Source organism: Falco punctatus (assembly GCF_963210335.1).
Source record: "Falco punctatus genome assembly, chromosome: 4".
Lineage (NCBI taxonomy): Eukaryota > Metazoa > Chordata > Aves > Falconiformes > Falconidae > Falco > Falco punctatus.
Genome location: NC_137583.1, coordinates 10222728 through 10241075, shown reverse-complemented (window position 1 = coordinate 10241075; position 18348 = coordinate 10222728). Strand labels below are relative to the sequence as shown.

Genomic DNA, 18348 nt, shown 5'->3' with positions numbered 1-18348 from the left:
GGAGCATACTTCTCAGAGTGACAGGGCAATTTCAGTAGAAAGTGGTTTCCCACCCTGTGGCCTTTTTCTGTAGCTGTTTCTTCAGTGCATGTTGTATTTATTGGAACAGCTCTATAGTTGATCCATACATGGCTCTATTCCAGAATTACTGGAATACAGTGAAGATAAGGGATTTAGCCTCAGTATTTCTTCTGAAGTGTTTGAAATCTTACTGTCATATTCACTGTCTGTGGACAGGTCTTCATCTACTGTGAAAAGTATGTCAGCAGAGCTATGGTAATTCAAACAAGCAAGGAAATAGATGGTGGGAGTGTGTGTATATATGCTAAAGTTATGTTTTCCGGGGGGGGGGGGGGGGGAGGGGGATCATATACTTACTGCATCTGTACATATTACTTTAATGGCTACTGGAAGACCTAATTTTCTTTTGAAAGTTCTTCCGCTCTGCCCAAAGCATAGATAACATTTTTCAGTAATTCTATTGGAAGAGAACAGACGATATGGTTGGAAGGACCTACATTAAATAAATGTAAATGTTAACCCATTCCTGGAAAAATGTCTTACCTAACTTTAAAACACCAGTTAAAGAAATCCCACAGTGTCCCCAAATAATTTCTTCCTGTACTTAACTTTTATTGCTAGATAGTTTTTCCTAACATTTAAACTAAGCCTCCTTTGAGAAAACTTGAACATCATCCCAGTCACCAAGAACATAAGAGAATATTTCCTCCGCTGCAACAGTATTTTCCATATTTGATAATTGCTATTATTTATTTTCTCCCTTCTAGACATAACACCACCATTCTTCCAGTCTTTCATACAATGGCTTAGATTCATGCAGCAAGAAGAACCATTAGATGTGTTCCCAGAAGTTAGAGCAAAGATGAGTATGTGTAAAATGAGAGTGAGGACACCGACTTCACTCTCTAGTATTACTGCTCACTTGTGAATGCAGGCAAGCCAGATGTAATCAAATCCTAACACCGATCAACTGAACTAGTTGTATATTGAAGACATAAACAGCCTGGAAGTGGTTTTAACAGCTTTGCCAATTCAAACAATAAAACAGGTTTATGTGTTTGGAGATGTATAATGGATCAACAAAGACTTAAATAACACTAGATTGGTATTTCCATTTATTTTCTTGTATATGGAAGTTCTATTTGAACAAAGTAGAGCACAGCAAAATTATTCTGATAATATATCAACTCATCTGTAATATCCTCTTTACCATCACTGAATCCTCACAGAGGCATGGCATAAAATTCTCAGGGAGACAATCTTAATTTATCCACAGGTTGAACACTGCATTTGTGGGTTTTATTACCTCTGGATAATTGAACACCATGTTTCTGCATTTAGATAATGTTTGGTGTTACGTTTCTGTAATTTATGTAAATTATAGATACTAATTAACCTATTTAAACTTGGCTGGCTCCCCAAAGACTTCCAAGAAGAAACTAATAATTATTAGCTTATCTTCTTTTAACACCCTGGAGGCTACCATTAGCACCAGACCATTTGTGAGTTGGTAGATTACTTATAATCTCTGATTTACAGGTAATCTAAAAAGAGATCAATATAAATAAAAGGATGAGGTTAAAATATTTGTTCCTTGCATAGGAAAAACCTTGCATTTAAACTCGGAGCTGCTTTCGAGATAACAATATAGCTAGCCACAGTTACCAGGATTTAAGATAATTGGTATAGCTAACTAACAAATATATGCAGTTGTTCAACAGCTACAGAACTAGTATACCTTTAAGAAAGAAAACAAATTGCAGGCTTTTAATGTTTTGCTAGTTACTTGTAAAATTAAACATCCGGTATTTGTACTTCCTAGGCACAGCAAAGAATGGGTTATTTTCAGCAGGCACTTCTCAATTCAGTGCATTCCTCAGAGCTGCCAAAGAAAGGTCATTGCTGTGGCTTTCACATATTCACACCCTTCTTTTACCAGAAGTTCTAAGCCTCGCAGCAGGGGTGGCAGAGTTGAATAAATGTTAACCTGATTCAATACTGACCTCCAGTAGGACAGACAACATGAGGTAGCAATGCCTTGAAGTGCCGCAGAGGGATCCAACAAAGCTTATCCGTGAATACCAAACAACTGTGTAGTGTGATGAAATTTCATTATTTATTGTTTTGAAATACCAGTTATTGTTGTATTTGTATTTGAAGCCTTGGTTTTCCTTAATAACTGATTTACATCCATGATCACAAGGATTAAATTTATTCTCATTAGTCTTTTAATAATATAGAATATAGACCAGATTGAATGATGATCTTGTGACAGAGAAGTCATTTCAAGCTAGCACCTTTTCATGTTCTTGCTATATCACACTTGGGTCCATAAATACAGCATTATGTTTTCTTTGCAGGTAAACAAAACTTGTAACAGCTTACCATTATTATTCAGCTCTGGCACTAAAAGAAAAAACATGTTGCCCATAACCATCCCAGCATACTACCTCATTAGTTTCCTTAGCAAATCTGCTGGAAAAACAGTTTCTGACTTAGCTTCAATAGCACCAAAAACATTTCTAGCATTCCGTTGCACTGCATTTGAAAACGGGTACTCTTTGGTATATGAATAATGGAACGTGTTGCCTTTGGTTGATCTATAATTCTTTGTCCTACTGATGAGACATTATAGTTGTTTTTTTTTTATTTTTGAAAAAGGTCAAATAGTTCCTTACTTGCACATGCTGCTTTTTCTTATTGAAGCTTGCTTGCAATTTGTAGTTTTACAAGCTGTGGAACCCAAATAGCTGTTGTCACTTAAGTACCCTTCCAACAGAATCTTTTGTCATGATCCTAAATGCATTTAATTGAACATATAAAAGAGGATTAAATTCAGCGAAATTATGCAATTAAACACACAGAAGTCTTTGCAATAACACGTTTCCTTTGCAGTTTAAGATTGTCTCAAAAAAGTGTAACAAATCGTATTGTTTATATTTTTAACTGATTGGGTAAGAACTGTCTCTCTTACACTGCCTTTGTACAAAGCCGTCGTTACTGTTTTAATTGGAATGACACCTTCCACTGAAGACGTTAGTGCAAAGACAGTTTGTCACTGTTTGTATCCGTCCCCCCCCCCGGCAGACGGGAGGTGATGAGGGCGGGGGGAGGGCACGGTGCCCTGGCGCTGCTCTAGTTGATCATCACGCTGTAGCGAGTGTGAAGTGTTGTCTGTCCTTCATGGTTAATAATGTGGTTTTATTCTTCAAAGGTGAAATGCCATTTTGTCCAGTGTCTTGTAGAAACTTTAAAGACGGGAAGAAGTGGCCGCTGGCGCTGCCGGCGCCCGGCTGGTTCCGTGCCGGGGACGCGGCGGGGGCGGCCCCGAGGCCGGGCTGCGGTGCCGGCGGGTCCCGGGCAGAGGCGCCTGGCGGCCAAACCTCACGGCCAGGAGCCCGCTGCGCCAGCGCGCCCACTGCTGCGCCGCGGGATGCGCCGCCTGCTAGCTGTAGATTGACGCGTATGGCTTTATCTCTACGTGAAATGCTCTCTCCCCTCTTCCCAGCGGCGTACCGGCCCCGCTCCTGTCCCGCTCCCCTCCAGAAACGGCGACGGACAGCGCGGCCTGCCCCGCCCGGCGCCCCCGCCTGGACCTCGCCTCGGGCCTCCCTCCACAGCCGGAGGAGCCGCCCGTAGGAGGGAAGCGGGAAACGAGAGAGCTGCTGCCTCCGCCCCGCGCTGGCAGACTGCGGCCGCAGGGACCCTTCTCAGGCGCTGCCGACGGCCCGCGGCCTCGCCCGACCGGCGGGGGCTGCCGCCATTTTAAAGGCCCCCCACTGCCTCGCAGGCCCCCGGCGGCAGCGGCGCCCCCGGAGCGGGCAGGCGGGCGCTCGCCCCTCTATTTATAACTTGCGCCGGGGATGGATTGGCGGAGCGGGGCTGGATCCGGCCCCGCCCCTTTTCTGTGAGCGCTGCCGCCATGTTAGAGAGCGGGGAGGGGGCGGTGGGGCTGCCATAAAGCGAGCGGACGGAGGGGGAGCAATAGCGGCAGCAGGCGGTGCATGGTGCTGGGGAAGGGGTAGTTTGGTGGGGGAGGAAGAGAAGGCGCGGGCAGTCGTGCTCGCTTCTCGGCGGTAGGAGTGAATGGCGGATGCTGTGAACCCCAGTGGTGACGAGATGGAGCCGGAGCAGCATCAGCGGACGGGGAAGATCAGCGCGGGCCTCCTCGGGGTGGAGAGTAATAGAGCAGGAGCCGCTGAGGACACCACACAAAATGGCGGACGGTCTGAGAGCAGTAGCACTGAGGAGGCGCTGCTGGTGGCTGCTGTTGCTGCAGAGGACAAGGTCCCCCCAAACCTCAGCATCACTAGCAGCAGCCAGCGCAGGAGCAGCATCTCAACGGCAAATGAACAACAACAACAACAGCAGCAGCAGCCGCCCAGCGGTGTGTTGGGGGGGCCTCCCCCTCTCCCTAAGCCCCCAGAAGACCTGCCTGTTAGGAGGAACTTTCAGATCCCCAGGAAGAGCAGAGAAAAGAAAGGTTGTTCCTTCCCTTTCCCTCCCTTCTCTCCCTCACTCCCTTCTTCATCTTATTCATTGGGCAGGCTCTTTACGCACCTCACACAACTGCATGCAAAATCCTGCGGGTGTGGAGGAGGCTGTGGCATGGCTTGACTAGCGAGGCTGCTGGGGATAAGATTTTTAGTGTCAGAGAGGCTTTTACATTCTCTCCTCTCCCTACCCCTCCCTCTTTTCTTTTTCGTTTTTATGTTGTCACAAGGAGGAGAAAAAAACCAAAAAAACTCGGCTTGAATTTCAGTTCATTGCTTTAAAAGGACAGAAAAGCTGGCTGCAATCAGGGTGGGCTTGAGTGTTGGTCCTGGCTCTGCTTCTGGAGATGCAATCATATGCAGAGAAGATGGTTCTCTGGGACACGGACGCGCAGAGAAGATGGTTCGCTGTTCTCTTCCCCCTGACCTCCTCCCTGCAGGAGAGGGGTGTAATCCTGTTTGGGGTAGACTAGCAGACCCTGAGCAGAGTTGACCTTCGTTGATGATATGCAGAAGGAAGACTGTTCTTATCTCCTGAAAGTTTCTTACTTTGCAGGGAGGAAGTGAGTGTCCCACATTCACATGCTTGGAAGCGTTCCTCTTCCAAGTGTCTAGGGTTTGTTTTTTGGTTTTCAAATGACTCTTCTTCTAAAAGCCTGTGGTATTTCTTGCTTTTCATGAGACTCCATTGGCTTCTGCTTATCTTTGATTTTGTTAAGTGGCACTGAAGACATGTCTTATTTCCTCCCTGAAACTTACCTCAGTTCTTGACCTTTTGCAGCATGGGGTCAGTAACTTGGTACATAGCACAAAAATACCTGTTCACATAGGCTTCTAGTTCTTCAGAGAAGAGTCTAACATCTAACTTCTTGAAATGCTTTCTTCTGTAAGAAAAAAATTAAGGTAGGTTTATTTCATTATCCAGTCTTCCCTTTCCCTCCTTCCATTTTTGGCAGTAATGTCCCCTTTTTCCTTTTCTTCCCTTTCTTTCTCATTGCCACCATGCAAGGGGGGATACAGGTCTGGCAGAGATTCATTGTGAAAAGGACTGGGTTGATTTGTAGGAAAAAACGTCTCTTATTTTTCATCTGACAGAAAAATGTCTGGATAAAACATGGTACCTCTTGCACTTCCATGTATCAGACCCAAGTGTGGTTTCATTTGAATACCTTTAAATATATCTCAGAAATGTTTAGTACTTAATCACAAACTCTTGAAGTTGCTTCCTACCATTTGGTTCCAGTGTGAATGAAAACCTGCAAAATACCTTTTTGGGTCATCAAATTCATCATTTGCCTATGGAGAGCCATCTCCTACAGACTAAAAAGTTTTATAATATGTAGTTCAAACATCAAGCTTCTAGAGTAGAAGAGGAAGCTCTTCTTACCCTGCTTCAAAAATTCACTCGCTAATGTCAAGGTCGTTTGACTCATTCTTAAGGGCTTACTTTCTAGTGTACTTGTCTTTTTTTTTTCTTTTTTTTTTTTTTTTTTCTTTTCTTTTCCCTTTCAGCTTACCAAAAGCTTTTAGGGCAACTTAAAGTTTTAGTGGCAACTTAAAGTTTTCCAGAATTCTCAAAACAGACCTCCCTCCATTCTGTCCACAATGCTTGTGGTCTTACAGTTGCTGATGGTCTTACATGTGATACCGTAATGCAAAGCACTGTGGGACAGCATGTCATAGGCAAGGCTAACAAAAGTGGGCTGCCAGCGTGATCTTTGAGGACAGCCAAATCACTATTGGAATTAGTATTGGCATTTGAGAAATTATGCAATTAAATCAGTTTTGGAGCTAAACTAGAAGATTAGCGGTGCATCAATCATCTGACATTGTAGTGGCATATACTTAAAATATGCTTAGTACCAGTGTTCAAATACATCTTGTGTAATTGCAGAATAATCAGAGTATCATCTGTCCCTCTCAAAAGAGCTGTCTTGGCTAGATTCAAAATTCCAGCATGAAAAAATACATGGAAGTTTCTTCCATCCTTTCTTGTACTGGGATTGTCCTTGTTTCGCTCTTTAAACCTCCATTTTATTACTGGACATACCATCCTGAGAGATACCTGCTGTCTTTGTTGGGAAGACTAATCTGCTATGTACAAACTACAAAAATCTGTACAGGATGACTTTGTTATTTGAGTGGGGTTTGTGGTTTTTTTTTTCCCTTAAGTTTTTTTTTTTTTTTTTTTAAGCACAAAATGTGTTTTGGAAACAATTTTTGATTGTGAAGCAATTAAAAATTGAATCTGCAAAGCAAAAACGTAAGGGAAAAATCCTGGAAAATGTGGGATGTAGCTGTTTATTTAGCCTTCCTGGAATTTTTATTTGGAGACCAATGAGGGACTGAAAGTCAGCAGAAAGAATTCTGTTAATGTGGAGAAATGCATCTGGAGGAAACATACTTCTTAAAACTAACTGTGGTTAGTTGTCACAGAGAATCTTTCTTCTGATTTTGCCCCCCCCCCTCCCCCCAGCGGAAGAATTCAGGAAACCAAACTCTAAGAAAGGTTGGCTATGAGGTTTGGGGTTTTTTAAGTTGTATGTGCATTTGTTTTCCTACTTAGAACTGGCGTGAAGGCTTCTCTTTCCTTGGTACATACAGTTTGGTAATAGTGTGACACTCTCTTGAGTAGCTGATCGCTGTTTATTTATTTATTTTTAATCCTAGTACTTAGCTGATGTTATTGGCCTCTTCTAATTTGATTGTCAGATCTTCTCAGGTTTCCAAGTCTGCCTGAGACTTCGAAGATCCTTCTTTGATAGGATGAGGAAAACAAATTTTCAAGATCAAGTGGTGGAAGATCATTTTTTGAACTAACTCTGGGTGGTCTTCATACCAAAATACATGCTCGGGTAGTAACCAGTGGCTTAAGTGGGTGGTTGTTGATTGTAGTTGGACTTCTCTAGGTGACCAAGTTAACAAAGTGACTGCTGTTTCTCAGGCTGAGTGGGGGGAAAAGGAAAATGATCTTTCTTTTATCCATGAAAGTCTTCACAGTACTGCTTGGAGGTCTAGGCTGTCTCTTTTCTACTTAATGGTGTTTGATGGTTCATCTTGCCTTGCTTTTGTCTTCTAATTTTCCGTGTCTGTGGTAGAGAGATGTATCTGCTACATGGTATTTCAACACAGGGATTTCAGTAAGCAATCCTTGAACTTGATAACTCTTAAGACCTTTTGAGAGCATGACATTTTGGGCTGAAAAAATCATAAAAATAACAATGTTGTGATTCATCAACACCACAGATTTTTGGTCTTGGTCTTCAAAAATGAAGACTTAAAATAAAACGGTTCTTCTCAATGGAGTTTTTGTAGCAGAAACACTTGTTTGAGAAGAATGCCAACGTTCTGCCAACTTGGCTGGTAACAAAAGTAATTTACTTACCTTCACTTAACAGTTAGTTCAGGATTCCTTAAAGAGCATGTCTCTGTTGTCTTCTTCACATTCTAACTTAAAAAAATGAAACACTCCCCCACCCCCACACCCCAAAATACCCAAAGAACCCAACCTGCTAACTGCAAACTCAGTTTTCTTAAGTTGAAGCATCAGACCACTGTGAAAGAAAAACTTCAAGCCTCTAGGGAATTACATGCATCTGGACTTCCAGTCAGTCCGTCCCTAGACTAGGTACTGTATTAGCTAAACACCTGAAAATACATATGTTCCAATATAGTGAAGAAAGAAATGGTAGAAGCTGAACAAAACCAGTATTTTCTTACATACTTCTGCAGAACAAGCCAGCAAAACCCCAACAATTCACTTGTAGGTGCTATAAGGATACTGCAATATAGTCCTTACATAAATTACTGTTTTAATTGAGATGGGTTGATAAAGGTGCAGCATACCCACGTCAGGATTGCACAGTGAGCCTGAAAAATATGTATGTACACACTGCTGATCTCTGAAGTAATGTAGGACTGGAGATAAGCTTAATAATCTCATTCTTTGCCTGTAAACATAGGGTTTGGTACAGAAGTTCTAGTTTAGTACTTCTCATTCTTTGCTTGCTTCTGATTTCCTTTAAGTGAGGAAATACAGGCCCTTCCACAGTGACCTTAACCTGGCAGAAAATAGCTGCCCTTTGGCAGAGTGCTGAGATGATAAATGAAAAGTATTGGCTTGCTGCTTGTCTCGTTAGGTAATGTTGCAGGTTTTTAGTAAGAACCTGAAGCCTGGAGTGCCTCAGATTCTGGAAGATGGGGGAAGTGGATTTGAGCCTGTCATGAAGCATATGATGAGTGTGTTTGAGGAGTCCTACTTGGAGAAGGAAAAAAAGCTTGTTCTGTGCACTCTAACAAATTTGACTGCTGTGTATGATGGTTTATCTGAAATTCAAAGCTAAGTGGCTTGGTTTTGTGCTTTATGATTACAGTATGGTTTATTTCTTGCTCCATCCATCATTTGGCTACTCAGAAATAGAATGCAATAGATACTAAACCAGCAGGCTGCCCCTGACAAATAAATGCTTAGCGGGTGCTGTCTAGTTCTCAACCAAATTGTGGGTTGTCTGCTACCACTGTATATGAAAAGGTGGCAGATAGGCAGTAGGATTTGGTGATAAAATTCCGTGTTTATAAGTAATCTTCAGAGCATAAGCAGTTTATTACTTCTGCAAGGAGCATACATTTAACAAATTTCATTCACGTTACTTTTTTCCTCAGTCAATAATGACATCTGATTGTGAAGCCAATCACTCTTAATTTATGCATGAAGTAAACTAAAGCAAGATCATATGTGTAGTTCTTGTTCACTTTGTATTGAGTGGGCAGTGCACATCAAAGGAATAGAAATTCCATTACTAAAAAGTTTTTTGATTATTAAGCTTTTTCTAGTAAAAGATGGTTATAACGTCTTGTTCTTGAGGTGATGTGTTCATTTAGGTGGAATCAGTCTTGTTTTAATGCTCTGTATGTTCTCAAACTGAAAAATTGGAATCTCAAAAATGACTTTTGTGCCCAAGTACTTTAAAATGTTTCACTTTTGATCTGTCTTTACTGCAAAGGTAGCAGCAGCCCTTCTAGCTTCAGTAGTATCTCTGGTGAATGTAGATGGTGTGTTTGGGGTATAAAATATATAAGAAAGTACGTATATTACTGAACAATAAGTAACAACGATAGTAAACCATGCTTTCGGTTCTCTGCTAAGAAATTGAGAAAAAAACCCCTGCAACAATCTTTAAAAAAATCTCTCATTTGCTGTATTCTGTAATTTAAGGGATTAGGTAGAGCTCTTCCATAAATCTGTTGAGACCTGATAGTAGTTCATGTAGGTTTTCCCTAGCTGAAGAACAGGGGGACATGCTGTTCTTGGGCAAGTCTCTCAGCTCGCTCCATGGAACTTTCCACAAACCAGGAAATATTTAAACACAAATGGAAATGTAGTTAATATTTGAATGAATGACAGGATATTAATTGGTGTAATAATATGCCTCTTCCTAGATTTGCATCTGGGAAGTAGGCAAGACATTGTGTATAGTTTGTAATCACTCTTTCTACCTACTCCTGTAGAGTTTTCTACTTGCCTGGACTCATGGTGGAAGAAATAGGCTGGTTTTGAGCATGCGTTTCTAGAGGGGAAAAAGGGAGAAGGGGTGAGGTACAATAATCACTGTGAAGGAAACAGGAAATTTGGGCAAGCAGCTGGCATTGGTGACCTTCTGTCTTAACTGGTCCTTTTCCACAGAAGAGGAACAGGCAATGTGTGAAACTCATGCGTTACAATGCTACGGTTTAGTAACTCCTTGTCAGAAAGATACAAGTGGTGTTTGAGGATGGGGTGGGACAGGAGGTGCTGTCCAGTATGTGTATCTGTAGTAGGCTTGCTTTATATTTTACTAATAAGTGTTACTTTCTTCAGTATAGTGCATTCAATCTTACTAATACTAAGTTGAGGCTGAGAATTTCATTCACTTGAGTTACCTTTCGTCTGTCCCGTCTTGCTGTCAGCCTTTCAAGAATGAAAGTATTGTAACTAAAAAGGATGTTATATAAGATCGGTTTCTTAATCACTTTCATAACTTCCTCTCTTAAAAAATCACTTACTTGTTGCTGGTGTTGGAATCATTGCTTTACTTCAGTTAGCAGTTATGGTGTTATGTTATAAAGTGTGTGTGTAAATGCAACTTTTACTAGATGAACAGTTCAGTTTTCATTTAGAACATGTATTTTATATTGAGGCTAATGCAATAATTATTTCCTGCAAATGAGGAAAAGATTATCATCTAAATCTACTACCATATTATTTAATGAAGTTGGAGATACACTCTAAAGATGTAATTAAATTTAATTTGCTGCTAGAGTAATGGTGGATTGTCTTTTATGTGAGACTAGTGCTACTGTAGTTCATTCTTAACTATTGTAACTTCTAGCAACTTCAGGTGGTGATGGTCCGGGTGCTTGTTTTAGTAGGGAAAAACAGGCCCTTTGTAAGAAAATAAACTAAAGCACTCTTGGACATATCTGCTGGAAATACTTACTGCCTGAAGTTTGCAAATACCACAAAAATACTGCGCTTTCTGTATTTTGGAAGTTACCCGAGGAGAAAACCTGCCATAATGAACTAGTTAATTTTCCCCTAGGAGTATGTATTATTTTTTGAGACATTACTCTCAAAATCCGCACTTAGATTCTCTGCTGGGCCATGCTCAGGTTGCCCTTCTGATCAGTTTGTCACTTTCAGTACCCAAACAAATGAAGAAGCCTGGGGAGATGAGTGTTTTACCGTGTGAACTCGGGCAAAGGTTTGCTCAGTACTTGAATTTGTGCAACAACAAATGAAGAGGTTTCCTTTTAAAGCAGTTATCATAAAGCATGAACACAGGCAGTGTGGTTTTTAATTATAGGAGCTTATTGGACTCCTTAAGACAGCATTGAATTTATTCATATTCAGCATAATTACCATAAGCAAACAAACAAAAACTGCCGTAAGGGCTCTAAAGAGAGGCTAAGCTATGAAACTGTTATTGAGGTTTTTAGAAGTGCAATTTGTTCCTGGTCCTTGATTAAAAGAGCTAATTAGTTTAATTACAGTGTTTTGCAACATATATCAGATGTTTTCTAAAGGTAAATTCAGACTTGAGGTGCTTCTCTTACAAGCTTCTGAGAACTAGCTGTTCAAGAGTAGTGTTTAGAAAGTGTAAAGAAACATTATTTTTTTAAGATGCTGTAATTCTAGGCAACTTTAACTTAAACTTTCTAGCCCAAATTCCATGTTTTACAAGTATTTTAGGTGTTTTGTGTTCTAAATTGAATCATGAACCTTTTATTTTTATGCATAAACTGTTATGTTTATATGTTTATGCATGAACTGGAAAATTTTTAATTGTTTTTCAGATGTGTATTGGAGCTTATGATTTTAATTGTTCTCTTTTATAGCACTTTTTCAGCCAGTAGCTGTAGGCTCTCGAGAATTTGAGGATGTTGTGAAGATTCTTCATTCGTCTTACTTGGAACCAAGTTCAGTGTCCAATTTTAATTACAAGAGAGCCAGCTTAGTTCATAGTGAACTTTTGGAAAAGGAAGTGAGTATATTTGTAGCTTCACTTTGAGTAAGGTACAAGTCAAATGAAATTTGCTGGAGGTTATTTTCTACTTATGTGCTTTATATTCAGTTGCAAACACATCCCCAAAAATGTAAGCAGCTATTTTTCAGGCAAGTTTATTACAGCGTAAACATAAAATCTTGCCTGCCATATACTCAAAAGGACTGAAAGAAGAATTGTATTTGGCATTGCTTGTCTCTGTGTGGTTTTAGTTTTCAAAAATTTTCTTAATTTTTATGTATGTTTAATAACCTGGAAAGATAATTGCAGTGTCTGATTTGAAAGGCCTGATGCTTCCTGTGAAACTTAAGGATAAAATATTGTTCTGATGCTAAGTTTACACAGTCTCTGTAGTTTTATTGTTTTCCAAGAAGTAGTACCTAAAAGAGTGGATTGCTTGAACTAGTAAGTGGAGCAGCTTGGTTGAAGCTTCTGCTGTACCTTATCTGGTGTGTCTTAAATCCAGTCTTGGCTTGCTTTCATAACTCTGAAATAAGTTTTCTGTTCTGGTGCCAAAAAGCTTAACGTATGGAGTAATAGAATATATAATTGGTTTGCTGTAATTACTATCGTGAAACTATAAATTCTGGAGCATTTTTTTTCCTGCTGCTGTAAGGTTTATGACTCATGGTTGCAGCTGATGAAAACCACCTCAAAAGTGAGTTGCAACTGCAAAAGTACATGCACAACATAATCTCTTATTATCTGTCTCCTAAAAAGCGAATAAAGGCTTATTTCTGGAATTTCAAAGATCATATGGAAAGCATTGAGTTGGATGCTTCTAAGTAGTTATGCTGCAAACATTAATGCACAGGTTTGTTTGAAGAGTGTCTTTTCCTTAAAAAATATTTTTTTTTTTTCGGATTAAGCCAATATTTCCCACAGGTATAATGTTTTTGAAATTTAATTTTAGCATACTGTAGTCTGATTCAAATTATCTTACGGTTTTTTACACTTGGATCTGCTAATGTAGATGAGGCCTTAAAACATAGACACTTGAATGTGATAGCAGTCAGCTGTCTACATGTGTTAAGAACTTTCTGTAATAATAGTTCACAGAAAAACGCAGAGAGCTGAAATTTGATGGTCGCCTAGAAAAAGAGCTTTCTGAAACCTATGCATTTCTGATGGTTGATCGACCTCAGGTAAGAAAAAAACCCTGTATATAAAATGCTTTCTCTTCTTTTTCGATTGAAGAGGTTTTGGTTTTAAAACTGTTTTTATTGACAGTTACTAATATTTAAGTTACTTTTGCAAAATTCAGCACTGAAAGTTATAGAAGGGTGGGAAAGATATATCACTTTAAATCCTTTTTCTCTGCTATTTGGGGTGCTCCATTTACATGTCTCTGAAGTATCTTCTCTGTTTTATAAAAAAGGGTAGATTTTCTGGATGGCATGTGGGTTTTTTGTTTTGTGCTAATTTTTTTTAAATTGAAAATCAATGTTGTATGTTTTCATTGCAGTTGTTTTTTGCTGTGTGTTTTTTTGGTTTGTTTTGGGTTTTTTTGTTGAGTGTTAAGAACAGATTACCTACCTTAAGGAGAAAGTAACCTGTAATATTAAAAAATGGACCTTCTCTTCAGTGTCTCTAGATCATATGTTTTTAATAGAAGTGATGGAAAGGGATTTTCTGTTGTGCTTCAGTGCAAGGCTTTCTTAAGTATTCAGTCATCTGGCAGGTTTACTTCTGCTTTGTGTCTTAAAAGCAAGTAATGTTCTTAATGTGTGTTTAAGGTATAGGGAGGCTGGTTTTTATTAAGATACAGTTGAGTCTGTGTGACTGCTTCATACGGAGCGACTTGCACAGGTTAACAGTTTATACAGCAGTTCAGAGTCGTCATACTTCTGGGTGGTTTTGTTTGTAAGGGTTTTTTGGGAGTGTGCGTGGGGGGGGTGGTGGGTTTTTTTTTTTTGTTTGTTTGTTTTTAGCTTAATCAAAATTCTGTAATTGTTGTTTCTCACTGTTTGTGCTGTTCATACACTGGCTACTTGTTTAAAAAAATGTGTGTTCTCCAGATCCAAGGCATTTGCGAAAAGGGGCTGCAGGTGGGCCACTCCAAAATAACAATTCTCGGCAGCCCTTCCATGGGTAACTATCTTTTCATGATATGTGCTGGTATTATTCAGTATGAGTTGGCAAATAATGTGATGCAGTTGTGTAAACTTTCAGTCCTTTTTTTTTTTTGCTTATTGCAGGAACATCACAGCTAGGTATTTTTAGCAAAGCTGATTGACATCAGAACATGTATCTATTTTTGACTAGTTCGTTTAAATGTCTTTCTCAAAGGGAAGACCTAATTCCCATTTTGGCTTAAATCAAACCAATGTATCATGTCTTCCCAGTAAAACTGGGAGACCAAAGAATTAATGGAATCTCTGATTGTGTGCCTGTCTGTGTTTGTATGTAAATCTATGCATGTATATGCATTCAGAAATACCTAATGGAAATAGTAGCTCAGCTTAGTATTGATGTACCTAGAACTCAAGTTCTTTACTCACAAATCCAAGAAAAGCATAGATAAATTAGAGACTTGGAAGAATCACAAGGTGTTAAGAGATTTGAAAGTGCAAGATTCACTTTCTCTTGGAAAGCTTTTCTATTAGAAAAGTAAGAAATCATTTTGTCATCCTCTGTGAGACTAATGTGAGACAGAGGTGGCAGTGTCAATGTTGAAATGAGAACAGATGCAAGGGGGGCAGAACAAAGGTATATGAGCACATTATTTGTTTTACTGTTTTAGCTGGTAAGGGTTCTGGAGCAATTTATCAAAGCAGCTAAATACAGGCTTGGAATGAGAGGAACCTAAGCAAAATGGGTGCTTGCCTGTGTTCCGTTACAGTTGTCTCACCTGAGGTAGTCAGCTAGACCAACAAATGACAGTTGTGTATATGAGGGCTTAAAATGTGTGAAATTATGGTTGAAGTGTTGAAAAGGAAAATTATTTTACCTTTCCATTTGAGTGTCAATTCATGGTTCCAAAGCTGGCTATTATTTCTCAATGATGCCTTCACTGCTTATCTCCACATGGTGCAGTGGGACGCTGTTTAAAAAAGGAACACCTGGAAGCAGTATTTGTGTAGTCCTTGGGCAGGGCTTGTCCTCTGGGTCACAATGCTTTCAGTGATGTGGGTGTGCTCCTTTCAAGCTGGGCTAGTGTCCGTTTTCTGCTGTGGTATTTTATACTGCAATGGATGCAAGTAAACCTTTATTCTGCTGTCCTGAAGGTGCAGATTGTGAACATGGCCTTTACACGTTTCTGTGATCGTATTCCAAAAAGACTGTTGTGTCTTTATTGTTTGATATATGTTGAGCTTTAATCCCACGTAATGTTCTTAAACTTCCAATAATGTTTTTACATTCAACGTAATGTGGGGTTTTGTTACATTTTTATACTCCTCTTAGGTGTATATATCTCCAGGTATGCTGATTTATTACAGCCTAATCCTCTAGAAGCTGGAGCAACTGGAGATGTGATTATCTTTAAAGTAATAAAGGTAAATTTATCTTGCTTATTCTTGAAGGATTGTATTGCTAACTGATAAAATAAAGGTGATTTTAACCTAACTCATTTAGCTTCCATTTACACAATTATCTGCTTAGAGAGAAATTGGAACCCTACCAGCTTTAAAATCTGATACTGACATTGAGCTTAAATCAAGCGTAATACTTTTTTATAAAAGGTGAAAATGTCTTGTTCTCTTTGAAAGTATGAAGATAATGTATTTCTCTAAATGGCTTTTTTTAATGGCCTGTTTTCATTTCCCTGCTCTTCCATCAGTTTGCCAGTTTTCAGGAAAAAGCTTATACTTACAGTTCTTCTGCTTTATTACAGGGAAAAATGAAAAGCATATATGACCACATCGGTATGAAAGCTATGGAATCAACAGTAAAGAGTGCATTAGATCCAACACCAAAGCATGAGTGTCATGTTTCAAAGAATGCAAATAAAGTCACCTCCTTGTTGGCTTATCGAGCCTATGAACTTACTCAGGTAGAGGAAGGTTGAGCATGTTTTAACTTCTTATATAAAAAAACTTTAGAAACAGAGCTTTTGAAATGATCGAGATAAAATCACTGAAGATATAACAAATACTGAACATGTCCTGTAAAGCTGCAGTAGGGTCTATGTTTAGCAGTAGCCCACAGATGCCTGTATTAAAAATTAAGAGAACAAGATAATTGGCCTCTCCTGCTTCTCTTTATATATACCTGAACCTGATGTAGACTTCCTTCAGATTAGGATGTCGGTGGAATAGGAAATGGCTAGGGAATGTACATGGGGAGTAGAGCGTAGGTTGAGGAGGAGTGGAGATACGTGGAGTATGAAGTGTAAAAGTAGAACTGGCTAGGGGGAATTAAATGAGACCCCTGAAAGGGAAACATTGGCTAGGAAAGAACAGCAATGTTTTTTCCTCTTTTATTCTTCAGGTTTTCTTTTTTTCTTTTTTTTTTTTTTTCTATTTCCTTTGCCTTTTTTTTCATTTCCCTTACCAAATTGTCAGGTTTGGAGTTAGGGAGGGAAGAGAGAATGGAATCAATTTCAAGCATCTCTGTCCCTCCAGCTGTTCCATCTCCATTACTGCAGTAATCTGTTGCAGTCAGATTATTCCATCAAGTCCATAGATTTTAGGATACTTACTTGAAAGCATTCTCTTCAGTATTACAGCTGCTTTTGACTTCTGTAAATCAGAGCTGGGCACTGGATCAGATGGCTAAAGATGAATGTTTGTTTTTATTTCACATTACAAACTTGCCTTAATTCATGGGGTTTTTTAATGTTAGAATTCTGTGACTGAACTAAAAATAGGCTCCAAAACTCAGAAATATTTACTTTCCTCAGTGAATTTTTTTTTGTTAATTGTCCCTTGCCTCATCAGGAATGTACTTTCAAATAAATGTTGCAAAATTATTTTTTCATTCTTGATCAGCTCCTGAAGTAGTGTCCATCCTGTCAGTGTTTGAAAAAGGAAGAAGGTGAAAAAATTACCTTAATTGATTGCATTATGAAATACATATGAGAATGACATTTAAAAGCTTCTTTATTTTAGGTATCAGCTTTTGAAGAAATAGACTGTTGGTGAAAGGAAGATAGATGTGATTTATTATAGTAATTTTAAACTTATTTTATGTACCAGCTAATGTTTGCCATAACTGGTTTCAAACAAACTCCCTTTGGTTATTTAAATAATTAATCATTGTATTAATGTATTTTGTAAGCTATTCCTGTGAAACAGAGTATACCTTTCTGTGAAGAAAGATCATGGATCTTTAGTATATTTGCAAAGTACAGTTTACCAGACTTCTAATTTAACATTGTGTTCACTTCTTTTTCTAGTACTATTTCTATGAATATGGCTTTGATGAGATAAGGCGAAGACCAAGACATGTTTGTCCTTATGCTGTCGTTTCATTTACTTATAAAGATGAAATGGTGCAAGTACCAAAATTCTTGCCCCCGTCAAGGTAAGCTAGGAAATGAGTTTTGGAAGAACTGCATGCAGCACGAAGAATTCATAGCTCTTGGCAGTCGCTTAGAATTGATGTAGCTGAAGTGCTGAAATGAATGGACATGTCAAAGGGACTTAGCATAATAAATACTTCTAATGCAAGCAAGAGGTGACAAAATCGGTTTTATGCAGTAGGCTGGCCCCCTGTAGGAAGCAGTTCTGCTGCTCTTTTCACCTACTTGCCTTCTGCCTAGGTGGAATCCATGTATAGTGATCGTTGGGTTTGGTTTTTTTTTTTTTTTTTGCTTAACTGAGGAAAATCACAGACATAAAGATGTTTGCAGCATTATCGTGCTTGGTATTCTAAAAAAAGATTCTGAAATATTCTGTCTACTTTGTCACTGAATTCTTCACTGGTGTCATCTTACTGCTTGTGGAGAGAATATCTAAATGGGCAGTTGATTACAGATACAGTATGATACCTATGCTGATGAGAGGGCGTCCACATGTGGGGACTGGACCATGTAGTGCTAAAAATAGTTATCAGAATATCTAAAATAGCACAAGGTGCTGCAGCAGCAATAGCTTGAGGTCAGTGAGTGAATTATCAGTGTTGCTATTTTGTTAAGACTGATAAAGTATCCTTAATGTAATATTTGTTAGCCAGAAGTTTCTGTCTCAACCCAGTCATACTGTCTTTTTTTCTTTTTGTTAGATCAAACAGCTTCAACGCAGATAGAGGTACAGGTGAGAACGCACTGAAATTTATTGATTTTATGACAAGACACAGAAGGTTTTGGACTTTTTTTCCCCGTGTAGTTTTGTCTTTTAACTAGTTCAGTG

General features: G+C 39.2%; 1 protein-coding gene across 4 annotated transcripts in view; it reads left to right on the top strand.

Moving 5' to 3' along the window:
• The first annotated feature begins 3977 nt into the window (after positions 1 to 3977).
• The window catches only part of TASOR (transcription activation suppressor), a 34109-nt gene continuing 19738 nt past the window's right edge, over positions 3978 to 18348 (top strand). For 3 of the 4 annotated variants that reach the window (XM_080384942.1, XM_080384941.1, XM_080384940.1), the window contains exons 1-8: positions 3979 to 4504; positions 11889 to 12034; positions 13108 to 13200; positions 14074 to 14146; positions 15461 to 15552; positions 15891 to 16049; positions 17394 to 17521; positions 18221 to 18252. In XM_080384942.1, the coding sequence (XP_080241068.1) occupies positions 4108 to 4504; positions 11889 to 12034; positions 13108 to 13200; positions 14074 to 14146; positions 15461 to 15552; positions 15891 to 16049; positions 17394 to 17521; positions 18221 to 18252 (1120 nt within the window). In that variant the 5' untranslated portion in view covers positions 3979 to 4107. Of the gene's footprint in view, positions 4505 to 11888; positions 12035 to 13107; positions 13201 to 14073; positions 14147 to 15460; positions 15553 to 15890; positions 16050 to 17393; positions 17522 to 18220; positions 18253 to 18348 lie in introns of all 4 variants that reach the window. The other variant, XM_080384943.1, reaches the window with a different exon arrangement.